General features: G+C 45.1%; 1 protein-coding gene across 15 annotated transcripts in view; it reads left to right on the top strand.

Moving 5' to 3' along the window:
* CELF4 (CUGBP Elav-like family member 4) overlaps window positions 1-25,715 on the top strand; it is a 921,337-nt gene that overhangs the window by 851,186 nt on the left and 44,436 nt on the right. For 7 of the 15 annotated variants that reach the window (XR_015732034.1, XR_015732025.1, XR_015732024.1 and 4 more), the window contains one exon: window positions 7,075-7,218. Coding sequence is in view for 2 of the 15 variants with exons in the window: in XM_087885501.1 (XP_087741627.1) it covers window positions 7,075-7,218 (144 nt within the window). In the remaining 13 variants the exon portion in view is untranslated. The remainder of the gene's footprint in view (window positions 1-7,074; window positions 7,219-25,715) is intronic. The other 8 variants (XR_015732035.1, XR_015732029.1, XR_015732032.1 and 5 more) reach the window with 3 other exon arrangements.

The following is a 25,715-nucleotide window of genomic DNA, read 5'->3' as shown; positions in this document are numbered from 1 at the left end:
GCCACATGTTTACTGGACCCGTGTCCCTCCTGGTTGGTACTGGCCTCCCGGGAGGTTACACGAGGCTGGCTCCAGGGTATTATCAACGCTTCGTTGAGTGAGGGTTACTTCCCCGCGGCCTTGAAGGAGGCGGTGGTGAGGCCTCTCCTCAAGAAGCCGTCCCTGGATCCAGCAATATTGGCCAACTACCGTCCTGTCTCCAACCTTCGCTTCCTGGCGAAGGTTGTTGAGAGTGTGGTCGCGCGACAGTTCCCGCAATTCCTGGAGGAAACATCCTATCTGGATCCGTTCCAGTCTGGTTTCAGGCCTGGGCACAGCACGGAAACGGCATTGGTCGCGTTGGTTGATGATCTCTGGAGGGCTCGGGACAGGGGTTGCTCCTCTGTTCTGGTCCTGTTAGACCTCTCAGCGGCTTTTGATACCATCGACCATGGTATCATGCTGCACCGGTTGGAAGAGTTGGGGATGGGGGGCACCGTGTTACGGTGGTTCTCCTCCTTTCTCTCCGACCGGTCGCAGTTCGTGTTGGCAGGGGGGCAGAGGTCGACCTCGAGGCCTCTTATATGTGGAGTGCCTCAGGGGTCGGTCCTCTCGCCCCTCCTGTTCAACATTTATGTGAAGCCGCTGGGCGAGATCATCCGTGGCTTTGGGGTGAGATACCATCAGTACGCTGATGATACTCAGCTGTACATTTCCACCCCAGGCCACCCCAACGATGCCCTTGAAGTGATGTCCCAGTGCCTGGAGGCTGTACGGATCTGGATGGGGAGGAACAGGCTCAGGCTCAACCCTTCCAAGACTGAGTGGCTGTGGTTCCCGGCATCCCGATATAGTCAGTTGACTCCATCACTGACTATTGGGGGCGAGTCTTTGGCCCCCACAGAGAGGGCTCGCAATCTGGGAGTCCTCCTGGATACACAGCTGTCCTTGGAGGAACATCTGACGGCTGTAACCAGGGGGACCTTTTATCAGGTTCGCCTGATCCGCCAGTTACGGCCCTTTCTTGATCGGGATGCCTTGTGCACAGTCACTCATGCCCTCGTGACCTCTCGCCTTGATTACTGCAATGCTCTCTACATGGGGCTCCCTTTGAGGAGCACCCGGAGGCTCCAACTGGTCCAGAACGCAGCAGCGCGGGTAGTGACGGGAGCAGCGTGGCGCTCCCATGTAACACCGCTCCTGCGTGAACTGCACTGGCTCCCGGTGGTCTTCCGGGTGCGCTTCAAGGTGTTGGTTATCACCTTTAAAGCGCTCCATGGCATAGGGCCTAGCTATCTTCGAGACCGCCTACTGCCACCGACGACCTCCCACCGACCCGTGCGCTCCCACAGAGAGGGCCTCCTCGGGGTGCCATCAGCCAAACAATGCAGGCTGGTGACCCCCAGGGGGAGGGCCTTCTCTGTGGGGGCACCTACCCTCTGGAATCAGTTGCCCCCTGAGATAAGGAGAATCCATGACCTCAGTGCCTTCCGCCGTGCCCTTAAAACTTTCTTTTTTCAACAAGCCGGGCTGGCTTAATTTCTTTTTAAGGGTTTTATTAATTGTTCTGTTTTGCTGATCGTTTTTAATTAACGGGGCCAAATCTATATATATTTTTAAATGTGTTTTAATATTTGTATCTGGTGTTTTTATCTGGCTGTTCACCGCCCTGAGTCCTCAGGGAGAAGGGCGGTATACAAATTCAAAAATAAAATAAAATAAATAAATAAATTTATTTATTTATTTATTTATTTATTTATTTATTTATTTATTTATTTAATTAATTAATTAATTTCTATACCGCCCTTCTCCTGAAGGACTCAGGGCGGTGTACAGCCTGATTAAAAGCACAAAGACAAACAAAATTTAAAAATAATTAAAATTATTAAATGATAGGCCCAATTATAAAACCCCAAATTTAAAATCCCATATTTAAAAACCAATTAAAATCTTTACATTGATAGCCCAGCCTGGCGGAACAACAAGGTTTTGAGGGCACAGCGAAATACACGGAGATCAGAGATTTTACGAATTTCTGGGGGCAGTTCATTCCAAAGGGCTCCCACAGAGAAGGCCCTCCCCCTGGGTGTTGCCAGCTGACATAACTTGGCCGATGGCACCCTGAGGAGACCCTGTCTGTGGGAGCGAACTGGCCGATGGGAGGCTGTTGGTGGCAGAAGTTGGTCTCGAAGGTACCCGGGTCCTATGCCATGGAGCGCTTTAAAGGTGGTAACCAACACCTTGAATCGCACCCGGAAGACCACTGGGAGCCAGTGCAGCTCGTGCAGGAAGGGTGTCACATGGGCACAACGAGTTGCACCCATAACCACCCGTGCGGCCGCATTCTGGATCAGCTGGAGCCTCCGGGTGCTTTTCAAGGGGAGCCCCATGTACAGAGCATTGCAATAGTCCAGTCGGGAGGTGACAAGGGCGTGAGTGACTGTGCGCAAGGCGTCGCGATCCACAAAGGGCTGCAACTGGCAAATCAGGCAAACCTGATAAAAAGCCCCCCTGGCCACGGCCGTCATATGTTCTTCTAAAGACAGCCGTGCGTCCAGGAGGACGCCCAGATTGCGGGCCCTCTCTGTGGGGGGTAAAGACTCACCCCCAATAGTCAGCGATGCAGAGAAGACATTCCCCATTCCTGCAACTGTTCTTTATATGTTTTAGCCTCCAGTCCCTTAATCATCTCTGTTAGTCTTCTCTGGACTCTTTCTAGAGTCTCAACATCTTTTTTTATATCATGGTGATCAAAACTTCATCTTGGTGATGATACCAAGTTGACTACTTAGTGTCAGAAGTCACCAGGAGATTCCTCCACTGTGACTCCAGAAAATCCTGACACCTTGCTTTTGTGGAATTAGGCAATGAATGTTCCCTGTGGCATGTTGGTGATCTCATTTGGACCATAATGGCTGTCAAAGAACAAGATATAATTCTTGTTCAACCTGAAGTATTGAATGGATCCAACCATCGTCTACTTGTTCCTTTCAGTGGCCCAATTATGGACCTATCTATTAAGAGAAATTTCCTGGCAGTGAGAACAATTAATCAGTCTTGCCTCCAGAAATTGTGGGTGCTCCTTAATTGGAGGTTTTTTTTAAAGAAGAGATTGGACAATAATTTGTCTGGAGTGGTTTATGGCAAGTGTGTCAAATTGGATTTCTTTGAGGGCCGGATCAGCATTGTAGTTCTCCTCCACAGGCCGGCGGGGTGGGAGGCAGGCGGGGAGCACGGGGGGAGATGGCCTTCCTGCAGCACCCTGCTGGCCAAAATGGGGCGTGGGGGGTGCTGCGTGTGACCCCCTCTGCCCCGTTTTCGGCCTAAACAGCCTACTGGAGCAAGGCCTCCGCACAGCCCGATTTTGGCTGGCAGATTGCTGGAGGCCAAGGAGGTCAAAAACAGGCCGTGCAGGGCCCTCGTGGGGCCTCCACGCAGCCCATTTTTGGCCGGCAGAGTGCTGCAGGAGGCTGTGGAGGCTGAAAATGGGCTGTGGGCTGGTCCTTTGATATTTCCAGGCCGGACCCACAGGCCAGATTAAAGCACCCCGTTGTTCTGCCCCCGCTACGGACCCCAAAGAACACAGCACACATAAAGTTTGTACAAAGCTTAATTTACTAAAATAACTCAGTCTTTTTCAGAACAAAGGCTGTTAATAAACTTTCTTAACAGCCTACAAGAAACCAAAGATAAAGTAATCACAATCTTACTAAGGTTGGCAGAAAGCCCAGAAGCAATTTGCAGAGAATCCAGACGCAGAGAGTGAACTAAAGTTATTCCCTACAAATTGCTTCAGTCGGCATTCCTCCTTAAATAGGCTAAGGGAGTGGCCAATTAGCCCCAAACGTTACTCTCGAGGAGACCTCCTCCTGAGGAGCCACTCCTGCCTTTTGGCCGCTCTGCGTGCCCGTGCATTGAGAAGAGGCTCCTCCTCTTCTTCCTCTTCACTTATGGGAGCTTCTGGAGGTTCTGAAGGCCCTGGCTGAATCCCCGCCTCTGGCACCACATCTTCTCCAGCCTCCTCATTGTCCGACTCGAGTGCCAGCTGCACAGGCTGCTGGTGCAGCACCACACCAGCCTCCTCGCCAGAAGACCATCAAGGTCCCTTCCAACTCTGTTTCTCTGTTATTGTATTCTGTTACATTAATTAAGTAGACCGTTTGGGAGGGGAGAACATAACTTGGATTCTGAGAGGTGCAATTTCATCAAGCACAGCCTTGTACCCCCCCTCAGAAGATCTTCACGTGCTCTCCGCATCGTAAGCACCAAGGGAAAATTTGCGTTCGGCAAGTCTTCATCCAGGGTTCCCTTTTCTATTAATCTGAAATGGAAACGCAGCGCAAGAACAGGACTTTCAATCACGCCGGAGACTCGGGAATTTTAATGAGCTTTAAATGGGCATCTGTCAGAATCCTGACTTGGCGGAACTGACCTGCCAGCCAAGGGATGAGTAACGACCCATAAAAAGTGGGGGGGGGGGCGGAAAAGCCCCTTTGTGAATGCCTCTTTCTTAGAGGAAAGGAAAAGTTGTAATTTGCAGTGTTATGACATTATAATTATGCCCCCATGAAAAGCGAGAGCATTAAAAAACAGACTCGTCTAGATAGGCGGGAGTTGTTGTTCCTTCTTCTCCCCACTGGAGGTGTGTGTGGGGGGGGAGAGAGAGAGAGAGAGGGAGGGAGGGAGGGAGGGAGGGAGGGAGAGAGAGAGAGAGAGAGAGAGAGAGCGCACACCAAAAGATGGCAGTAGTGTCCATGTCATCAAAGACCCATCTCTTAATTATCCGCATCAAAATACAGAATAACAGAACTGGAAGGGACCTTGAAGGTCTTCTAGTCCAACCCTCTGCACAAGCCAGGGACCTTATATCAGTTCCAGACAAATGGTTGTCCAATCTCTTCTTGGAAACCTCCAGTGATGGAGCACCCACAACGTCTGGTGGCATGCTGTTCCAGTGGCTAATTGTCCTCACTGTCAGGAAATTTCTCCTTAGTTCTAGGTTGCTTCTCTCCTTGACTAGTTTCCATCCGTTGCTTCTTCTCCTGCCTTCTGGTGCTTATCCTGAAGTCTCCTCTCAAATCCCAAGTACAAGAAAGTAGAAATTCCTGAACCTCTGCTATACTAGCGCGACATGACAACTTTCAAAGAAGTCCTTGGAGATGAGATGCTGGATTTTTTTTTTCTGACATTCCTGAAAAAGAGAGAAGATTCATCTCTCTTTTTTTTTTTACTAAATTGCCCATGCGTTGGTATTTAGTGAGGGTTTTTTTCCCCCCTATTCTCAATAAAACCCTTTACCAGGAAATACACAAAGAGGACTTTTAAAGAAGAAATGAGAAGATTTCTCCTTCTCTTCCTTCTTCTTCTTCTTTCCTTCTTCTCCTCCCTTTCTTTCTCCTCCTCGTCATTCTTCTTTCTTTCTTTCTTCTCCTTCTCCTTGTTCCTCTTGCACCCTATGACTATCATTAAGTGTTGTACCTTATGATTCTTAGTGAATGTATCTTTTCTTTTATGTACACTGAGAGCGTATGCACCAAGACAAATTCCTTGTGTGTCCAATCACACTTGGCCAATAAAGAATTCTATTCTATTCTATTCCTTCTTCTTCTTTTTCCTCCTCCTCCTTCCCCTCCTCCTTCTTTTCATCTTGTTCTCCTCTTCCTCCTCCTCCTCCTCTTCTTCTTCTCCTCCTCCTCCTCCTTTTCTTCTCCTCTTCCTCCTCTTCCTCCTCCTCTCTGCAAACCCTCTCCCTTCTCCTTCTCCTCCTCCTCCTTCTCCTTCTCCTCCTTTTCTCCTGCTTCTCCTCCTCCTCCTTTTCTTCTGCTTCTTCTCCTCCTCCTCCTCTTCCTCCTCCTCTCTGCAAACCTCCTCCCTTCTCCTTCTCTTCCTCCTCCTCCTCTTCTTCCTTCTCCTTCTTTTCATCTTGTTCTCCTCCATCTCCTCTTCTCCTCCTCCTCCTCCTCCTTTTCTTCTGCTTCTCCTCTTCCTCTTCCTCCTCCTCTTCCTCCTCCTCCTCCTCCTCCTCCTCCTCCTCCTCCTCCTCCTCCTCCTCCTCCTTTTATTCTGCTTCTTCTTCTATTGCTTCTTCACAGGAAGGATATACTGTAATATAGCCCCTAAGGTTTCTGAGATTACCCTCAGGATAACTTCAGCGGAGTTGAAGTTATGTGATCAACCCTCAGGGATAACTTCAGCGGAACCCAGCATAGCTCTTCTTGTGCCCCTCTACAGACAGAAAAAAGAAACCCAATAATTCCAGGTTTCTCACAAGTTTCCTCCTCGGGGGTTAAAAAGTGAGATGTATAATTTTATGCCTATTGAGAAGCCTTCCCAACCCACCACTAACTGGCTTGTGTTAGGTGCCAGAATCTGATCTGATCTCCTAGAGACCATCTTAACTACCTGACCAAGAAGAAGGTTTTACCTCTTTATTTTATGCCTCAAGATGATTCCTGTTTTCATTTCTCAGATACTTGGGGTTATAGAAGACAATGAGTGAGTTGTGGTAGTAGAACCAGGGCTGGAATTCACTTAGGATCGCTACCAGTTCACAAATGTGAGCGATTGCCACCTCCGCGTATGCGCAGTGCATCAAAAACGGGACGTGATGACGTCTGGGCGGGTGGGCAGAGCCCAGTGGTGAAATCCAATTGTTTTTACTACCGGTTCTGTGGGCGTGGTGTGGCTTGGTGGGCGTGGTGTGGCTTGGTGGACGTGGCTTGGTGGGCGTGGTGGGGGAAGGATACTGCAAAATCTCCATTCCCAGCCCACTGGGAATAGCAGCCTTTGGTGGTATTTGCCGGTTCTCAGAACTGCTCAAAATTTCCGCTACCGGTTCTCCAGAACTTGTGAGAACCTGCTGAATTTCATTCCCTGCAGAGCCTCCCACAGCCTCCGCTACAGGTTTGCCTGAACCGGATAGAACCGGCTGAATACCATCACTGAGTGGACCCATGTTTTGTCCCAGCTGGGACCTCCTCACTTTCTGGCATCTTACCTCCCTCTCTCCCTTCTCTCTCTCTCTCTCTCTCTTTCTCTCTCCTTCCCTCTCTCCCTCCCTCCCTCTTTCTCTGTCCTCCTCCACCTTCCCCCTAGGACCAGAGGGCTGCAACCTGTTTATCTACCATCTGCCCCAGGAGTTTGGGGACGCAGAGCTGATGCAGATGTTCCTGCCATTCGGTAATGTCATCTCCTCGAAAGTGTTTGTGGATCGGGCGACAAACCAAAGTAAATGCTTTGGTGGGTAAAGATAACAAAACAATTAGTTTCATCCAGGAAAGGAACTTTCTCTGATCTACTTTGATTATTATTATTATTATTATTATTATTATTATTATTATTATTATTATTATTATTATTATTTATTTTGATTTCCTTCCAACTGCTATTTTTATTATTTATTTATTTTTTCCGGGTTTTTTTTTTTTTTTTTTTTTTTTGCAAATTTATATTCAGCTGACTTTTCCCTCCCCTCTCACTTTACCTTTGTTGATCAACTCTGTCCTTCCTTCCCTCCAGGACCTTTCCTGTAACTTCTCCACTTCCTTCCTTCTTACTGTCTAACCGACTCAAATCCTGTGTCTCCTGCTACACAAGGGAATATGTGGGGCCGCACACCCCAAAACCCTGGCTGCAGAGAATGGGGAAGCCCCATACACTGGGGGTGGGGGGGCTTCTAGGACAATTCTCCATGGCCAGCTCATCACAGCCAACTCATTGCGGGTCAATTCAACGCTGTATTAATCTATTCATTCCATTAGTTGTGTCATCGGTGACCACATTTTGGTCAAAATGATCATCGCTCTTGTATTTCTGGATTGACCTATTTTAATTTATTATTTGCCAGGTTTCCGTTTGAAATTAATTTAAACTTTCGTACAGTATTTGTTGACTTGTCCCTGAGTGAATTGGCTGCGTTGCGTCGGCCATAATGAGTTGGCCGCGTTGAGTTGGCCATGGCAAGTTGTCTCATCCTGCATTGGGAGAAGGGACAGGGAAAGGAGCCATGGAGGAGAGAGGTTGGTCAGGGTGATGGATGGAGAGGGACATGTGGAATGCCAAAGCAGAGAAGGAGGGATGGGAAGAAGGGAAGGGACGGAGGAGAGATGAAAGTGAATTCAACGGTGAAGTTGATCATCAGCAGGATTCAATCTGCTTTGGCCAAAGACAGAAGGGTTGGAGATCCTCAGTCATCCAGGCCATGGTTGTCCCAAAGGTGCTTCGTCAAAAGGCAACTAGACTTTCTTGGTTTCGCTTGAAGGTGTTTCGCTTCTCATCTAAGAAGCTTTTTCTGCTCAGAAACATCTTCAAGCAAAACCAAGGAAGTCCAGTTGCCTTTTGGAAAAGCACCGTTGGGGCCCTGAAGGGTTGGGTTTCAGGATGCATGTGGGAACATCGATGTTTGAACTCTTGGTAGGTGGTCCCCATCCTCGCTCCTCTTTCCTCTTGTGCTGCTGCTAATTGTTTTGGATGCCATGTTGTTGGATGGGTTGGTGGGTACCACTTTGAACACCTTGCCTTCATCTCCTGCCATCAATTCACTCCCCTCATGAGCTGCCCGCTATCTGCTCACCTGCATTGGTTCCAAAGCTTCCCTCACCTGCCCAACCCTTGTCTTCCTGCAACAGCCAGGTGGGACCTCAAAAATTGAGGTTCAGGAGAAACTTTTTTTTGCTTTTTCAATCTTCTCCAGATCCAGCTCAAAGCCAGCTTTGGGGCAATTTCTCCCCTTCATGTCTGAATCCTGATGGGTTGCAGCTTGAAAAGTGGGTTGATCCACCACTGTGGTTTGGGGGGAGAAGAAATAACAGATTGTACCAGCTGAAGGCGGGGGGGTACAGAGGCCAAAAACATGGGGATAGAGGCGGAAGTCAACGTTCTTCAACATGGGCAACTTGAGTCCCAAATTCGACATTTGGGTGAACAGCACCCAGGGGTGCCTGTAGGGCGGTGCCAAGGCAGGTGTCCACCCCTGTCTAGCCACATGAAAAATGGAGACCTTGGCCAGGTTGAAGGAGGCCTATGGAAGCAAAGATGAAATGTCAACATGGAAATCCCAACCTTTGTCCATGAACAATACCTAAGAGAAGATTCTGGTGTGATGGGAACAGAAAGCTTTGGGGTGTGCATGCATGGGTTTCTGTGGGTCATCATTGGGTTCTTGGTGATTGATTTTGAACAGGCCGGACAGGACATAAAGAATAATGGTGATATGAGGACTTGTGAGAGGGGAATACGGGTCAGAAAGCTAATGGTAATCCTTGATTTATGACCACAATCGAGCACAAAATTTATGTCGCTAAGCGAGATAATTGTTTAGTGCGCTTTGCCCCATTTTATGGCCTTTCTTGCCAGAGTTATTAAGCGAATCACTGTAGGGGTTAAATTAGTGACATGGTTGTTGAGTGAATCTGGCTTTCCCCTGGACGTGGCTTGTCAGAAGGTCACTGCGACGGTCATAAATATGAGTCAGTTGCCAAGCATCTGAATCTTGCTCACATGGCCATGGGGATGCTGCAACGGTCTTAAGTGTGAAAACAGTCATAAGTCACTTTTTGAGCTGTTGTAAATTGAGGGTTACCTGGAGGATTTGGGGCTGTGCTGCCCCAACTACGGACCCCAAAGAACGCAGCACACACAAAGTCCATTCAAACCTTAGTTTACCTGAATAAACCAGTCTTTTACAACAAGGACTGTTAATTAACTGCATTAACAGCCGCCAAGAATTCAAAGAAGAATAACTGAAAGCTTACTGTGGTTGGCAGAATGCCCAGAAGCAATTTGCAGGAAGCTGATAAGATAAGCAAGACAAGACACGAAGGTATGTGAACGAAGTTGTTCCCTGCAAATTGCTTCAGTCGGTGTTCCTCCTTAAATAGGCTAAGGGAGTGGCCAATTAGCCCCAAACCTTACTCTCGAGGAGACCTCCTCCTGAGGAGCCACTCCTGCCTTTTGGCAGCTCTGCACGCCCGTGCATCGAGAAGAGGCTCCTCCTCTTTTTCCTCTTCACTTATGGGAGCTTCTGGAGGTTCTGACTGAATCCCTGCCTCTGGCACCACATCTTCTCCAGCCTCCTCATTGTCTGACTTGAGTGCCAGCTGCACAGGCTGCTGGTGCAGCACCACACCAGCCTCCTCGCTGTCTGAATCAGCTACTAGCTGCACAGGCCGCGTACGGGCCACAACAGGGGCTGGAGTAAACCCCAGAACTGAAGGTCATTCCACCGGTTCCTCGTGTGAACTTCTTCCCAGAGAAATTCTAGCCAAGGTAGTGTTTTCATTATCGTAAATAACAGGATGGCCAATTTGCGACTAAGATCAAAAACCCCAGCATGTAAAGAGAAAAAAGTACGTTATATTGGATAACATAATAACAAGGCACATCAGAGCTGAAGGAGAAGCTTCTTGGATGAGAAGCGAAACATCTTCAAAAGAAAAAGAAAGAAGAAAGTCCAGTTGCCTCCTGAAAAAGCACCTTTGGGACAACCATGACCAGAAGGACTGAGAATCTCTACAGACTTTGAGCTATACAATTTGGGATGGACACCCTTGGAACGGTGTGGGAGTAGGAATGGATTTCCAGAGGGAATAATTGCAGACTACAGGAATCATTTGCACCACTCAGGTGACCCTGAGGACACAGGTACACCTCCAAGTGGCCTCAACGCCTCTCTTAAAAGGATGCAAATGACCAGCTGTCTGCAAGGAGTATAAATCCTTCCATTCCCCACCATCCAGTCAGAGCTGAAGAAGCTTCTTGGATGAGAAGCGAAACATCTTCAAAGAAAAACCAGAGGGCCCAGTTGCCTCTTGAAAAAAAGCACTTTTGGAAGAAGGAATATTGCCTTTAAGAAACTGAATGTTCAGCTTTAGTTGCAGAACAATACGGAGGGCCTAGGAGCTCCCGTGTATTGCTAATCATGTATGACTTTCTGATGATGGCCCCTTAGCAAAGAAACACCTATGGAGAATCGTGTGTTGGTCATCACCCTGAGCGATCAAGATTCTTCCCATGGGAAGTTTTTGTTACTAAGTGAAATGTCCCAGCTATGTCCAGTTGCATCAGACCCACAGTTCAATCCAATGGGAGAAATTGTTATTTGTTAATCCTAGTAATATTGGGAGGGAGGGAGGAAAGAAGGGAGAGACGAGGGGGGGTAGAGAGGGAAAGAAAGAAAGAAAGAAAGAAAGAAAGAAAGAAAGAAAGAAAGAAAGAAAGAAAGAAAGAAAGGAAGGGAAGGAAAGGAAGGAAGGAAGGAGAGAGAAAGAAAGAGAAAGAAAGAGAAAGAGAAAGAGAAAGAGAAAGAGAAAGAGAAAGAGAAAGAGAAAGAGAAAGAGAAAGAGAAAGAGAAAGAGAAAGAAAGAAATGTCAATGGGGAAGCCAGAAGGAAATCGGAAGTCATTCTCGCTCATATTGTTTTTGAAGGGAGGGAGGGAGGGAGGAAGGAAGGAAAATGGAAGGAAGGAAAGGCACGGAGGGAGGGAGGGAGGGAGGGAGAAAGGGAGGGAGGGAGGGAGGGAGGGAGGAAAATGGAAGGAAGGAAAGGGAAGGAGGCAGGAAGGAAGGAAGAAAGGAAGGAAGGAAGGAAGGAAAATGGAAGGAAGGAAAGGGAGGGAGGCAGGAAGGAAGGAAGGAAAATGGAAGGAAGGAAAGGGAGGGAGGAGGGAGGGCGGGAAGGAAGGAAGGAAAGGGAGGGAGGGGGAGGGAAGGAAGGAAGGAAGGAAGGAATTATCCACAACACGATTCATTACAGCAATTAAATTATTCATTTCTAACATCTGTGACATTGTCCTAGTGAGTTAGGGTGTTTGTCCCTTCTCCAACTCACTTTGTTCAATCTTATTTTGTTCCTAGCAGGATGAGACAGATCCCCACTAAAGGGAGAGACAGAAATAGAAAAACAGGACCCATCACACTCCCTTTCTCCACCCCCAGCCCACAATTAGGGGAGGGGGAGTCAGCCCGGAGCAGCAGCAGGGAAGGGAGAGGGGAGAGAGAGCCAGAGAAGTATTAGGGCCTCGCGCACCACTATTCATTTTGCAAACTATAATTAATTTGATGTTTAGATTAATATCTGATGCACTCTCAAAGGTGCATACAAAGCATTTTTACTTTATTATAATGTTGATTGCTTATTGGGGAGATAAATTTCATTGTCAAGGAATCCCCCGACTTAACAAAACTTTTAGTCTTAGCTAGCATGTCTGCAACAAAGAGCAGAGGTTGGTGCTTTCGCCACTCCACGCTTGGGCCTGGCCAGGCTTCGGCCTGACGATCCCAGCCAGGAAAGGGCACTTAGGACGGGCAGGGACCTGGCTTTATTGGGTGGCCAATTGTATGGATGGATGATAGATAGATAGATAGATAGATAGATAGATAGATAGATAGATAGATAGATAGATAGATAGATAGATAGAGTAGGTAGGTACTGTAGATAGATAGCTGGAAAGATAGATAGATAGATAGATAGATAGATAGATAGATAGATAGATAGATAGATAGATAGATAGATAGACAGACAGACAGACAGACAGACAGACAGACAGACAGACAGACAGACAGATAATGGATGGATGGGTGGATAGATAGACAGACAGATAGATAGATAGATAGATAGATAGATAGATAGATAGATAGATAGATAGATAGATAGATGATAGGTAAAATAGGTAGGTACTGTAGGTAGATAGCTGGAAAGATAGATGATAGATAGATAGATAGATAGATAGATAGATAGATAGATAGATAGATAGATAGATAGATAGATAGATAGATAGATAGATAGATGATAGGTAAAGTAGGTAGGTACTGTAGGTAGATAGCTGGAAAGATAGATAGATAGATAGATAGACAGACAGATAGATAGATGATAGATAGATAGATAGATAGATAGATAGATAGATAGATAGATAGATAGATAGATAGATAGATGATAGGTAAAGTAGGTAGGTACTGTAGATAGATAGCTGGAAAGATAGATAGATAGATAGATAGATAGATAGATAGATAGATAGATAGATAGATAGATAGATAGATAGATAGATAGATAGATAGATAGACAGACAGACAGACAGACAGACAGACAGACAGACAGACAGACAGATAATGGATGGATGGGTGGATAGATAGACAGACAGATAGATAGATAGATAGATAGATAGATAGATAGATAGATAGACAGACAGACAGACAGATAATGGATGGATGGAAGGATGGGTGGATAGATAGACAGATAGATAGATAGATAGATAGATAGATAGATAGATAGATAGATGGATAGATAGATGATAGGTAAAGTAGGTAGGCTGTAGGTAGATAGCTGGAAAGATAGATAGATAGATAGATAGATAGATAGATAGATAGATAGATAGATAGACAGACAGACAGACAGACAGACAGACAATGGAAAGATGGATAGATAGATGATGGATGGATGGATGGATAGATGGATGGATGATAGATGATAGAGAGACAGACAGACATACACAAAGACAGACAGATATGGATGGATGGATGGATGGATGGATGGATGGATGGATGGATGGATGGACGGATGGACAGACGGAGGGAGGGAGGGACAGACAGACAGACAGGAGAGAGAAAAAGAGATGGAGAGAATGTACGTCTGTGTATCTGTGTGTGTATGTATACATAGACACTTATGCATATGCTACTAAAAAGGTTTCCTATTTGTCTGCATGGAACCTTTAACTGGGCAAAACAGTGTCTCATTGGATAAGAGTTTTTGAACCAGGGTAGGTCAAACAGGTTAACTTACAGAAAATATCCAAACTGTATAAAACATCTTATGGCTAAACAAAATTATTGCACAACGTTTGACGACCTCAGACAAAATGTGGTCCAGTTCTGAAGGTTGACCGAGTCATTCGGCTTAACACGAGCTCCTTCTGAGGCTGGTGCAAATCTGAAGATCTCTCTGAATTTTTAAGAATTTTTTTCCTACGTTAGAAGCTCTGCCATTGTTGAAGGTACCGTGTTTCCCCGAAAATATGACCCTGTCTTGTATTTCTTTGAACCCCGAAAGAAGCGCTTGGCCTTATTTTCGGGGAGGTCTTATTATTTTGGGGCGCGTGGAGCAAGATGGGACTCCTCTTGCCGTCTTACCTGATTTCCAGCTCTGTCTCCCTAACCCAAACCAGAGGAAATGGCAGGGACCAGCTGGGTATGCGTTTAAATATTTTTGGGGAGGGCTTATTGGGGGGGGCTTATTTTAGCGCATGTGCTCAAAAGCCCGATTGGGCTTATTATCGGGGGATGTCTTATTTTAGGGGAAACAGGGTAGATGAAATCCTCGACTTACCACAGTTTGTTTAGTGACCGCTCGAAGTTAATTGGCACTGAAAAACGGGACTTAGGACCGTTGCCGCATCCCCAGGGTGACGTCATCAAAATTCGGACGCTTGGCAACTGGCATGTAGTTATGATGGTTGCAGTGTCCCAGAGTCATGTTTTGTGACCTTCTGACGAGCAAAGTCAATGGGGTAGCCAGATTCACTTAACAACGATGTGACTAACTTAATAACGGCAGTGATTCCCTTAACAATTGTGGCCAGAAAAGTCGTAAAACGGGGCAAAACTCACCGAATGAATGTCTCGGCTAGCAACAGGAAGTTTGGGCTCCATTGCTGGTCGTAAGTCGAGGAATTCCTGCCTTGAGGAATCCGGTGAGGATATCTTTCTGGAAAAGGTCACCTGTTGTCTAGTGTATGTGCATTTATACAGACGTTTACATGTGCAAACACACGGACGGATGGATGGACACCTCCGTTGTAAGTGGCTTCGTCTTTTAGAATGAATTCTAAAATGAGACGTTTTAATTCATCCTCCGAGCCAAATGAGGTTTGGATGAAGCACAATAGGAAGAGCATTGGAGCATTTGAACTTTGGTGGGGGAGAAGATTCTGGGGAAGGTAGAGGAGGGAACTAGAGGGACAGCCATACTGGACTTAATACTTACAAACAGAGAAGAAGTGATAGAGGGAGTTGAAACTGCAGGAACCTTGGGTGAGAGTGACCATGTCATACTAGAATTCAACATAATGCAAACTCAAGCAGTAGAACAAAATGATACCAGAGTCTTAGTTTTTAAAAGAGCTGATTTTAATAAACTCAGAAAGAACTTGGGAAAGTTTCCTTGGATGAAAATCCTAAAGGGGAAAACAACTCAAGAATCTTGGGAAACTCTGAAAAATACGATCATAAAAGCCCAGACTAGCTCAATACCTCTGAGAAAGAAAAACAAGAAATCCAAGAAGAAATCAGCACGGCTACACAAAGATCTCTCTGACATATTAAAAGACAAAAAGGACAAGTACAAAAAATGGAAAGAGGGACACATAACTAAGGATATCAGCAGACAGCCAGAATCTGCAAAGACGAAGTCAAGAAAGCAAAGGCTCAGAATGAACAAAGAATCGCAACGAAAGTCAAAGATAACCCAAAAAAAAGTTTCTTCCAACATATAAATAACAAGAAAAAAATCAAGGAAACAGTCGGTCCACTAAAGAGAGAAGACAGCAAGGAAGTAACAGGCAATAGAGAGAAAGCAGAACTCATTCTTTTCATCAGTCGTCACGCAAAAAGAAACTACCAGAAACATAACTATAAAAAACAGACTGAAAATAAAAGTTAAAATAAGCAAAAAAATAAAAGAGAGAGAACACCTGTCTGATCTTGTTGAATACAAATCACCAGGACCTGATTACATCCCAGAGTTTTGAAGGAGCTGGCAGATGTTATCTCAGAACCATTGTACCATATCTTTCAAAAATCTTGGAGCACTGGGGAACCACCAGAGGACTAGAAAAGAGCTGATGTGCTTCCCATCTCCAAAAAAGGGAGGAAAAAAAAACAGATCCAGGAAACAACTACAGACCAATCAGCCTAACATCAATACCCAGGAAGATACTGGATGTTCTGCTCCAGCTCCGGATTTCCAAGGATATTGACACACACCAACGGTCCTTATCAAATTTATTAAGTAACAAGAATAAACAAGACCGGCAAAGGTTGGCAACCAGCCCAGAAAACAAGATACGATAAACCAAAATACTCTGATAATAATACAAGTTGTTTCCAGCAAGAAACTTACTAATGGCGTGTGACTTAAATAGGCTAAGGGAGTGGCCAATTATCCTCAAGCCTTACTCTCGAGGAGACCTCCTCCTCCTGAGTAGCCACTCCTGCCTTTTGGCAGCCCTGCGTGCCCGAGCATTGAGGAGAGGCTCCTCCACTTCGCTCTCTCCAATTGAAGGAGCCTCTGGAGGTTCTGAAGGGCCTGAGTCTCTGCCTCTGGCACCACATCCTCTTCAGCCTCCTCGCTGTCCGACATGAGCGCTGGCTGTGCAGGCTGCTGGCGTGACACCACACCAGCCTCCTCATCGTCGGGATTAGCCACGATCCGTGCAGGCTGCTGGCAGGCCACAACACTGGAAAAGATAATAAAAAAACCCAGATCTGCCAACACCTAGAAATGAGTAAAGTAATAACTAGCAGTCAGCATGGGTTTGTCCCATCGGAAGTTGGCAACAGGCCATTTCTGGCCTCTGGAGAGCCTTCGGGGGGGTGGGGAAGGCCATTTTCACCCTCCCCAGGCTCCTAGAAAGGCTCTGGATCCAGGTGAGAGGCCTACCGGGCCAACGCGTGCCAGGAGCGAGGGAAGCGGGGGGTGTTGTGCGCACATGCGCAGGGTCAGGATGCATAGAATTATGGGTGTGGGCTCACGCGCAACCCCCCCCCGCCCTAATATCCTGGCACGCGATGGCAAAAAGGTTGGCCATCACTGGTATAGGGTCTCCTGCTTGAGTGGGGGGTTGGACTAGATGACCTATAAGGTCCCTTCCAACCAGTGGTGAAATCTAAAATTTGTTACTACCGGTTCTGTGGACGTGGCTTGGTGGGGGGGGATAATGTGACTGGGTGGGCGTGGCCATTTTTTTTTTACTTTTAAAACCATTTTTTCTACAACCTCTTCGGCGAAGAGATTGTAAAAAAAATGCTTTCAAAAGGCTCTGACGATCACAGCTGAGTTGCCTGATCCGCAGAGGCTTTTTTTCTTTTAAATGCCTCTGACGATTAGGCAACTCAGCTTGGACCGTCAGAGGCATTTAAAAGAAAAAAGGGTTTTTTTTTCTTTTAAAAGCCTTTGATGATCCCAACTGAGCCGCGCGATCATCAGAGACTTTTTTTTTACTTTTAAATGCATTTTTTTTGGCCAAAGAGGTTGTAGAAAAAATGCTTTTAAAAGAAAAAAAAAAGCCTCTGATGATTGTGCGGCTCAGCTGGGCATGGGGGGGGGAAGGGATTTGTGCTACCGGTTCTCCGAACCACCTGCCTCCATCGCTACCGGATCGGGCGATACAGTCCGAACCACGAGCATTTCACCCCTGCTTCCAACTCTGTTATTCTGTTCTTGAAAAAGCACCTTTGGGATAGTAGTACTGATGATGTTAACTAGTTAGATAATGAAATGTCTGCAAGTAAACAACAAGCTCAGGGAGCCCCAAAGACTCTACAATCCTCCTCCTCCACCTCCTCCCCCTCTCCACAAACCCAACTCACTTCTAGCAATGATGATGTTACATACTTGGGTAAGAAAACATCCAAGCTCTTATATATCTCTCCATATTAAAATAATAGGCAAGATTGTTATGATCTTTCTTGTCACAGTTGTTAAGTGAACCCCCACAGTTGTTAAATTAGTCACAAAGTTAAGCTAATCCGCCTTCCCCATTGACTTTGTTCGTCAAATGGTCGTAAAAGAGGATCAAGTGATCCCAGGACACTGCCGCCGTCATAATACAAGTCAGTTCCAAGCATCTGAATTTTGATCCCGTGACGACGGGGATGCTGCAACGGTCGTAAGTGTGAAAAACGGTCACAAGTCACTTTGTTTAGTGCCATTGTAACTTGGGACGGTCACTAAATGAATTGTTGTAAATCAAGGATTATCTGTAAAAGTTTCACCTTCCTTTGTTTCTATTCTGCTTAGATCTCATTTTAAGCGCATCCATCGAAAAGGCATAGCTAGCCTCTTGGCCTAATTGGATTTCTTTCTAAATAAAATAAAACATCCCATTTACATTTTTTAAAAGTTCATTTTTTTAAAAAGTCATCTATTTTTTATCCCACCCGGGCCATGAGGTGATTTTTCTCTGCAATTATTCTGTACTTACTCTTTCTTATAAATGAACTCCAGTCTGGGAAAATTATGTGACGGATCAATGAAAACAAACGTTGCATTTAATTTTTTTTTCTGCTCGTATCACAGTTTTGCCATGCTAAACCTCATTTATTTGTAAGAAGAACTCTAATGGGATTATGAGAACGGATTGCCACCTTCAAAATTGTGCCGGCTAAATTTAGGATTAAATTCTTGTTAAATCCTGTTTCAGAAACGCTCCATCAATCCAACGTTATTGACAGCCGTACATCAAAATTCGATGTGAAACATCAACAACAGAAATGCAAAAATATTAAGAAAGAAAAAAACTAGCTCATTGCCTTCTGACATGGAATAATCTATCAGAGCTTAATTGCGCCTTTCCTTGAAGCAAGGGTCAGGGACCAAGTTAATGCAAACTTTTTTTGAGACTTTTTTTTTAAGGATGCTAACAGGGGAAGAAACTGTCTTCTATGGGACAGTTGGAGCATGTGACGTGAATCCAGATTATTCGTCCATCCTTGTTGAGAAGTTCGATTCCTCGTGGGATAAAGACGACAAAGACCAACAGAAGAAAAAATTTGTATTTCAGGGTTGAACTGTGGGGTCTTTGGTGCTCTCTGAGGCTTGGTTGTTTTCGAGCAGACATTTCACGACCCAACTAGGTAACAAAATCGGCACTGGTAGGGAGCAGGGTTTGTTGAAGGGGAGGGGGAGGAAGAGGAAGAGGAGGGCTGGGGGATCCTTGATGCTCTCTGAACTTGGTTGTTTTCTTGCAGTCGTTTCATGACCCAACTAGGTAACTTCATCAGTGGTAGAAGGGAATGATGTTTATAGAGAGGAGGAGGAGGAGGAGGAGGAGGAGGAGGAGGAGGAGGAGGAGGAGGAGGAGGAGGTGGTGGTGGTGGAGGAGGACTGTGGGATCCTGGGTGCTCTCTGAGCTTGGTTGTTTTCTTGCAGACATTTCATAACCCAACTAGGTAGTATAGTCAGTGCTAGAAGGGAGTGAAGTTTATGGAGAAGAGGAGGAGGAGGGCTCTGGGATCTCTGATATTGGTTGCTTTCTTGCAGACATTTCATGACCCAACTAGATAACATAATCGATGCCCATAGGGAGTAGGGCTTGTGGACCAGGAGGAGGAGGGCTGTGGGATCCTTGATGCCCTCTAAACTGGGTTGTTTCCTCGCAGACATTGTATTACCCAACTAGGTTACATTATCAGTCTTAGAAGAGAATGGAGTTTGATTTCTGTTTATATTACAAAGTGGTTTGGTTATAAGAGAATACTTATAGTTCAGAATTGAAATGAAGGAACCTTGGTGCTCTCTGAGCTTGAAACGTCTCGCTGAAGTTTACTTACCAGTGCACTGATGAGGTTACCAAGTTTGGTAAGGAAATGTCTACAAGAAAACTACCAAGCTCTGAGAGCTCCAAGGACCTTCCCTTCCCTTCTAGGTTAACACAGAAAATCTAGGCACCCAAAGCATGGCTATACAATAGTGACCAAAATTGTGGAAACCTTTTGGAAAAAGTGTATTTTCTAAAACTAGCTAATAACACCACTTTTTTTTTTTTTGGAGTAGTACCATAAAATTATATATCAATGGAAAGATAATTTAATCAAGAATGTAATGCAATAACTTTTATGCAGGATTTGCTATTAGAATAGCAGTTACAGGATAAAGAAGAAAAGTGAAACACGTAAAAAAAACAAGATACACAAAAATTATCCCCATGTCAGTTAATCCTTAGTCGGGAAACCTTCAGCATGAATCATGGCCTTACAACGTCTTCCCATAGAGTGAACCAAGTCTTTGAGTTCTGCAGCTGTTATCATGTGAGACCAAGATTGAATGATGGCTTCTATTAACTGGGGTTTATTGCTGGGTCGCTTCTGACTAACCAAGTTTCTTTAGTCGGCTCCATTGATTTTCAGTTGGGTGAAGGTCTGGGCTATTCCCAGGCTATTCCAACAGTGGAATAGGATTCTCTTGAAACTAAAAAAAAAAAAAAAAGTGGGGTTATTAGCCATCAAACCTCAAAAATACACTTTCCCCAAAAAAGGTTTCCACAATTTTGGCCACTATTGTATATCTCCACCCATCCCTCTTTCCAGCCAAAGTATTTCTCCTTGCAGCTTCCTCTCTTGGGTGCCACTTCTAAATTTCACACTCCCTTCAGATAAATAACCCCTTGTTTTTTTTTTAAAAAAAAAAAACAGCAACTTTGCCGAAAAAATCACCACTGGATACCCTGAGCTTGCAAATTTCTTCATGCTTAACTGCCTTGCTAAATCATTTATTTTGTGTGGTCTTTTTTTTTTTTTTAAGGCAATTCCAGGAAGAAAAAAAACCCCCATAAAACAGATTTATCACAAAACCTTGTCCTCCCGTCAACCTTCTTCAAACCGGTACATATATTTTTCTGATTATTAATTAACACGAACAGAGAAGCAGTTTTGTGTTTTTTAACCTCTGCTTCTCTGTTTTTCCCTTCCTTGTTCTTCAGAATTAGGCCTTCCTCGTGTTTCACTGTTTCATGAGCCGTGGGCAGTAGTGGGATTCAGCCGGTTCGTACTACTTCAGGAGAACCGGTTGTTAACTTTCTGAGCAGTTTGGCAAACTGGTTGTTGGAAGAAATCATTAGGGCAGAGAACCAGTTGTTAAATTACTTGAATCCCACCACTGGCCGTGGGAGTAGTTCTAATCCTGAGTCTGCTTCCCCACTGAGTAACTACAGGTACTACAACCACAATTAACCCCAAAATTTCTCTTGCTAAGCGACAATAGGAAGTCCTCGACTTACAACACTTCATTTAGTGACCATTCAAACTTACAACCTTTCTAACATCCCCATGATTATGCGATCAAAATTCAGATGCTTGCCAACCGGTTCATACTTATGACGGTCGCTATGTCCCCCGAATCACATGATTCCCTTTCGCGACTTCCTGACAAGCCAAGTCCATGGGAAATTCAGATTCACTTAACAGCTGGTGACTTACTTCACTTATCAACGGGAGTGATTCGTTTAACCACTCTGGCAAGCAAGGTCGTAAAACGGGGCATAACTCCCTGAACCAATGTTTTATTTTAGCAACAGAAAATTTTGGGCTCAGTTGTGGTTAGTTTAAGACTCTGGGCAGCTCAGAAGGCAATAAAAATAAGAATATAAAAACAATTATGAAATTTGAAAGATTTGGCCTATCAATTGAACTTGGGGGCAAAAAGACCAGTAAGTAATAAACACATTAGATAAAGCCTTGGTAGGAATTTGCATTCAAAGCACACCATTGAAAATGTTACTCCTAATACTTCTATGGCAAATCTAGATAGCTTACTAAAAAGCAGAGACATCACCCTGCCAACAAAAGTGTGTATAGTAATTTCCCAGTTGCAATGGATAGCTGTGAAAGTTGGACCATAAGGAAGGCTGAGCGCCAAAGAATTTAAGCCTTTGAACTCTGGTGCTGGAGAAGACTCCTGCGAGTCCCTTGGATTGCAAGGCGATCAAACCGGTCAGTCCTAGAGGAGATCAACCCCAACTGCTCTTTAGAAGGTCAGATCCTGAAGAGGAAACTCAAATCCTTTGGCCACTTAATGAGAAGGAAGGACTCCCTGGAGAAGAGCCTAATGCTGGGAACGATTGAGGGCAAAAGAAGAAGGGGACGGCAGAGAACGAGGTGGCTGGAGGGAGTCACTGAAGCAGTCGGTGTGAGCTTAAATGGACTCCAGAGGATGGTAGAGGACAGGAAGGCCTGGAGGTCGCGATGGGTCGGACACGACTTCGCAACAAACCACAACAATACTTCTACCCAGAGTCACCGATACGGAGATGGGCGGCCTCTAAATTTAATAAATAAATAAATAAATTCCCTGCCTGAATCCATTTTAGCAGATCATTTACACTGAGCCGTTTAATATGAGCATCCTAGATCAAGCCAAGTCCAAAAGTGCCATAGAATTCCTGGAGACAAAGCTGAGAATTCCCCAGACAAATCAGCTATCAACGGGCACATAGAGATCCAACAACATCTACATACCATTGAAAAAGAGACGATCAGCAAGCCAAAAAGGAAACAAAAACACTAAAGAAATCTCCTTGCCATCAATCAACATCCAGGTGAGCAGAGATTAACATCAAGAGTAACATTAGACCAACAATCAAGCAATAAGCAATATTCCAATCAAGGAACTACCATTTCAGGAGACCCTATACCATTCCAGACTCGTAGCTGTCCAGTCTCTTCTTCAAAACCTCCAGTGACAACTTCTGATGGCCAGGAGTTCCACTGGTTAATTGTCTTCACTGTTAGGAAATTTCTCCTTAATTCCATAACTCTCCTTGTTAAATTTCCATCCATTATTTCTTGTCTTGCCTTCTGGTGCTTTGGAAAATAAGTTGACCCCCAACTCTTCTTTGTGGCAGCCCCTCCAATACTGGAAGACTGCTATCCTGTGGCCCCTAGTCCTTCTTTTCTTTAGACTAGCCAAACCCAAATCCTGCAACCGTTCTTCGTGCGTTTTTGTTTCCAGGCCTTTAATCGTCTTAGTTGTGGCTCTTCTTTGCACTTTTTCCAAAGTCTCAACATCTTTTTTGTAAAGTGGTGACTAAAACTGGAGGCGGTATTCAGCCTGATCAAGGAATCATCAAGAACACCCCCATCAGTGCTGACAGGACAAGTCACTAGTCTATAAACAGGCAGGAAACCCCAGTCCCTTCAAGCATTGATGAAATTACCTAGTTGGGTCATAAAATGTCTGCGAGAAAACCACAAATCTCAGAGAGCACCAAGGACTCCACATTATTCCTCCTCCTCCTCCGCTTCCTCCTCCTCCTCCTCCTCCTCCTCTCTTCAAATCCCACGCCCTTCTTGCACTGATGATGTTACCTAGTTGGGTCATGAAATGTCTGCGAGAAAACAACCAAGCTCAGAGAGCACCAAGGACCCCACAGTCCTCTCCCTCCTCCCCCTCCTCCTCTCTGTAAACCCCACTCCTTTCTAGCACTGATGATGTTACCTAGTTGGGTCATGAAATGTCTGCGAGAAAACCACCAAGCTCAGAGAGCGTCAAGGACCCTGCTGTTCAACCCTGAGTTGCAAATATTCTTTTCTATCAGTACAGGAATGCCATTTCTAGAAATTCTGGGGGGGGAAAGCAGATCCTGCTAGAATAAGAGAGCTTGTATGAACCAATTTTAACAAGGCAACCCTGCCGAGTGTGTTTGTGGGGAGCAAACGGTAGAACCAGCAGGACAAAATCGAATGCCATGAATGGAATATTCCTGTTGCCAGGACTAAAAAATAACCCAGCGTGTTAGTTTTCTCTCCAAGTAGCTGCATGGCTTCCTGGATAATATTGTTATTATTTTTAATTGAGTCACTCCATTGATATCTAGTTTCATCAACAGCTTCTTTTCCGTTTTACCGGTTTGTGATTTTTGTTCCTGGTTCCTGCGGGGAACACAGCAGTGAAAGACAAAAAGATCCAGAGGCAAGGGCAAGTGACTGCCGTGGAGAACATTTTTCTTTTTCTTCCCCAAGTGATTTTATGAAAGATTTTATTAAAGTTTACTGTAAGCTAAAACATGAACGGAAACAATAACTGAAAAAGTTAAAGAAAGAAGGAAAAGAGGCAGGGGGGAGAGAGAAGGAAAAAAAGGAAAGAAGGGAGGGAGGGAGGAAAGAAGGAACGAAGGAAGGAAGAGGGAGAGAGTGTGGGACAAGAAGGAAGGGAGAGAGGAAGGAAGGAAGGAAGGAAGGAAGGAAGGAAGGAAGGAAGGAAGGAAGGAAGGAAGGAAGGAAGGAAGGAAGGAAGGAAGATGTTGGGAGGGATGGTAGGAGGGAGGAAGGAAGGGAAGAAAAGGGAGAGAGTGCGGGACAAGAAGGAAGAAGAGAGGGAGGAAGGAAGGAAGGAAGGAAGGAAGGAAGGAAGGAAGGAAGGAAGGAAGGAAGGAAGGAAGGAAGGAAAATGGAGAGAGTGTGGGACAAGAAGGAAGGGAGGGAGGGAGGAAGACAGATGTGGGGAGGCATGGTAGGAGGGAGGGAGGAAGAAAGGAAAAGGGAGAGAGTGTGGGACAAGAAGGAAAAAGGGAGAGAGAGTGGGTGGGAGGGAGGGAGGAAGGAAGACAGAATGGAAAACAGAGATAGGGAGGGACAGCAGAAGGAAAGATGGGAGGGAGGGAGGAAGGAAGGAAGGAATTTCTAAATGTTTCAGGCCAGTTCAATAATAACTAAGTCATTCTAGTCATCGAAAGTTAAATCCAGAAATGTTAGAGAATTCCTGGAAGCCTGGCAGACAAACCAAGCCATCAACAGGCACATAGAGATAAACACCATTTACCCACCATTCGAAAGAGACAATCCAAAAGCTAAAAAGGCAGCCAAAAGACCAAAACCCCTTCTCTCCAGCGGTCAACTCCCAGATGAACAGCGATTAACAGCAGGATTAATACCAGGCCAACAGTCAAGCAGTAAACAGTAGACAATGATAGATTAAGGAACTGCCAACGCAGATGGATAAATAGTTTTAAAAAACAGTATAATCAAGGAAATACCATGACACTCCCACCAACACTGACAGGGCAACCACTAGTATTGAAACAGTGAGCAAACCCTATTCCTTTCTAAAACTGATGATGTTACCTAGTTGGGTAAAGAAATGTCTGCTGGAAAACAACCAAGCTAACAGAGCACCAAGGACTTCACGATTTTGTCAGCAGCCAAAAAGGCCAATATAATCCTTGGTTATATTGTATAAACAGAGGCACGGAAGCAAAACCACATGAATCCTTAGTAAGGCCACACCTGGAGTACTGCATCCAGTTTTGATCAGCGCATTACAAAAAAGACATTGAGACTTTGGGAAAAAAGTGCAGAGAAGAGCAACTAAGATGATTAAGGGCCTGGAGACATGTGGAGAATGATTGCAGAAATTGGGTTTGGCTAATCTAAAAAGAAGAAGAACTGGCAGGGAACATGATAGCAATATTCCAATATTTGATGGGTTGCCACAAAGAAGAAGGATTCAACCCTTCAAAGCACCAGAAGGCAAGACAAGAAGCAATGGATGGAAACTAATCAAGGGGAGAAGCAACCTGGAATTAAGGAGAAACTTCCTATTGTGTTTCCCCCAAATTAAAACCGGGTCTTATATTATTTTTTGCTCCAAAAGACGTATTATGGCTTATTTTCCAGTTAGGTCTTTATTTGGGGGGAAATACAGTACTAAACACCTCCGTCTGCTGACGATCGTAACTGGGGTTTATTTTGGGGGTAGGGCTTATATTACGAGCAGTCTGAGAAATCATGCTAGGGCTTATTTTCTGGTTGGGTCTTATTTTCGGGAAAACAGGGTAAGAGTGAGGACAATTAATCTCTGTAATTGTCTCTCTTGCTTCCAGAAGTTGTGAGTGCTTCATCACCGGAGCTTTTTAAGAAAAGACTGGACAGCCTATCTAGAATGATACAGGATCTCCTGCTTTAGCAGAAGGTTGGAATAGAAGACCTCAAAGGCCCTTTCCACCTTTATTCTGATTGATTTCCTAATATAA

This window comes from Pantherophis guttatus, chromosome 2 (genome assembly GCF_059756535.1).
Source record: "Pantherophis guttatus breed Tessera chromosome 2, ASM5975653v1, whole genome shotgun sequence".
NCBI lineage: Eukaryota > Metazoa > Chordata > Lepidosauria > Squamata > Colubridae > Pantherophis > Pantherophis guttatus.
Note: the sequence above shows the minus strand (reverse complement) of the source record. Positions and strands in the feature narration are given on the sequence as shown.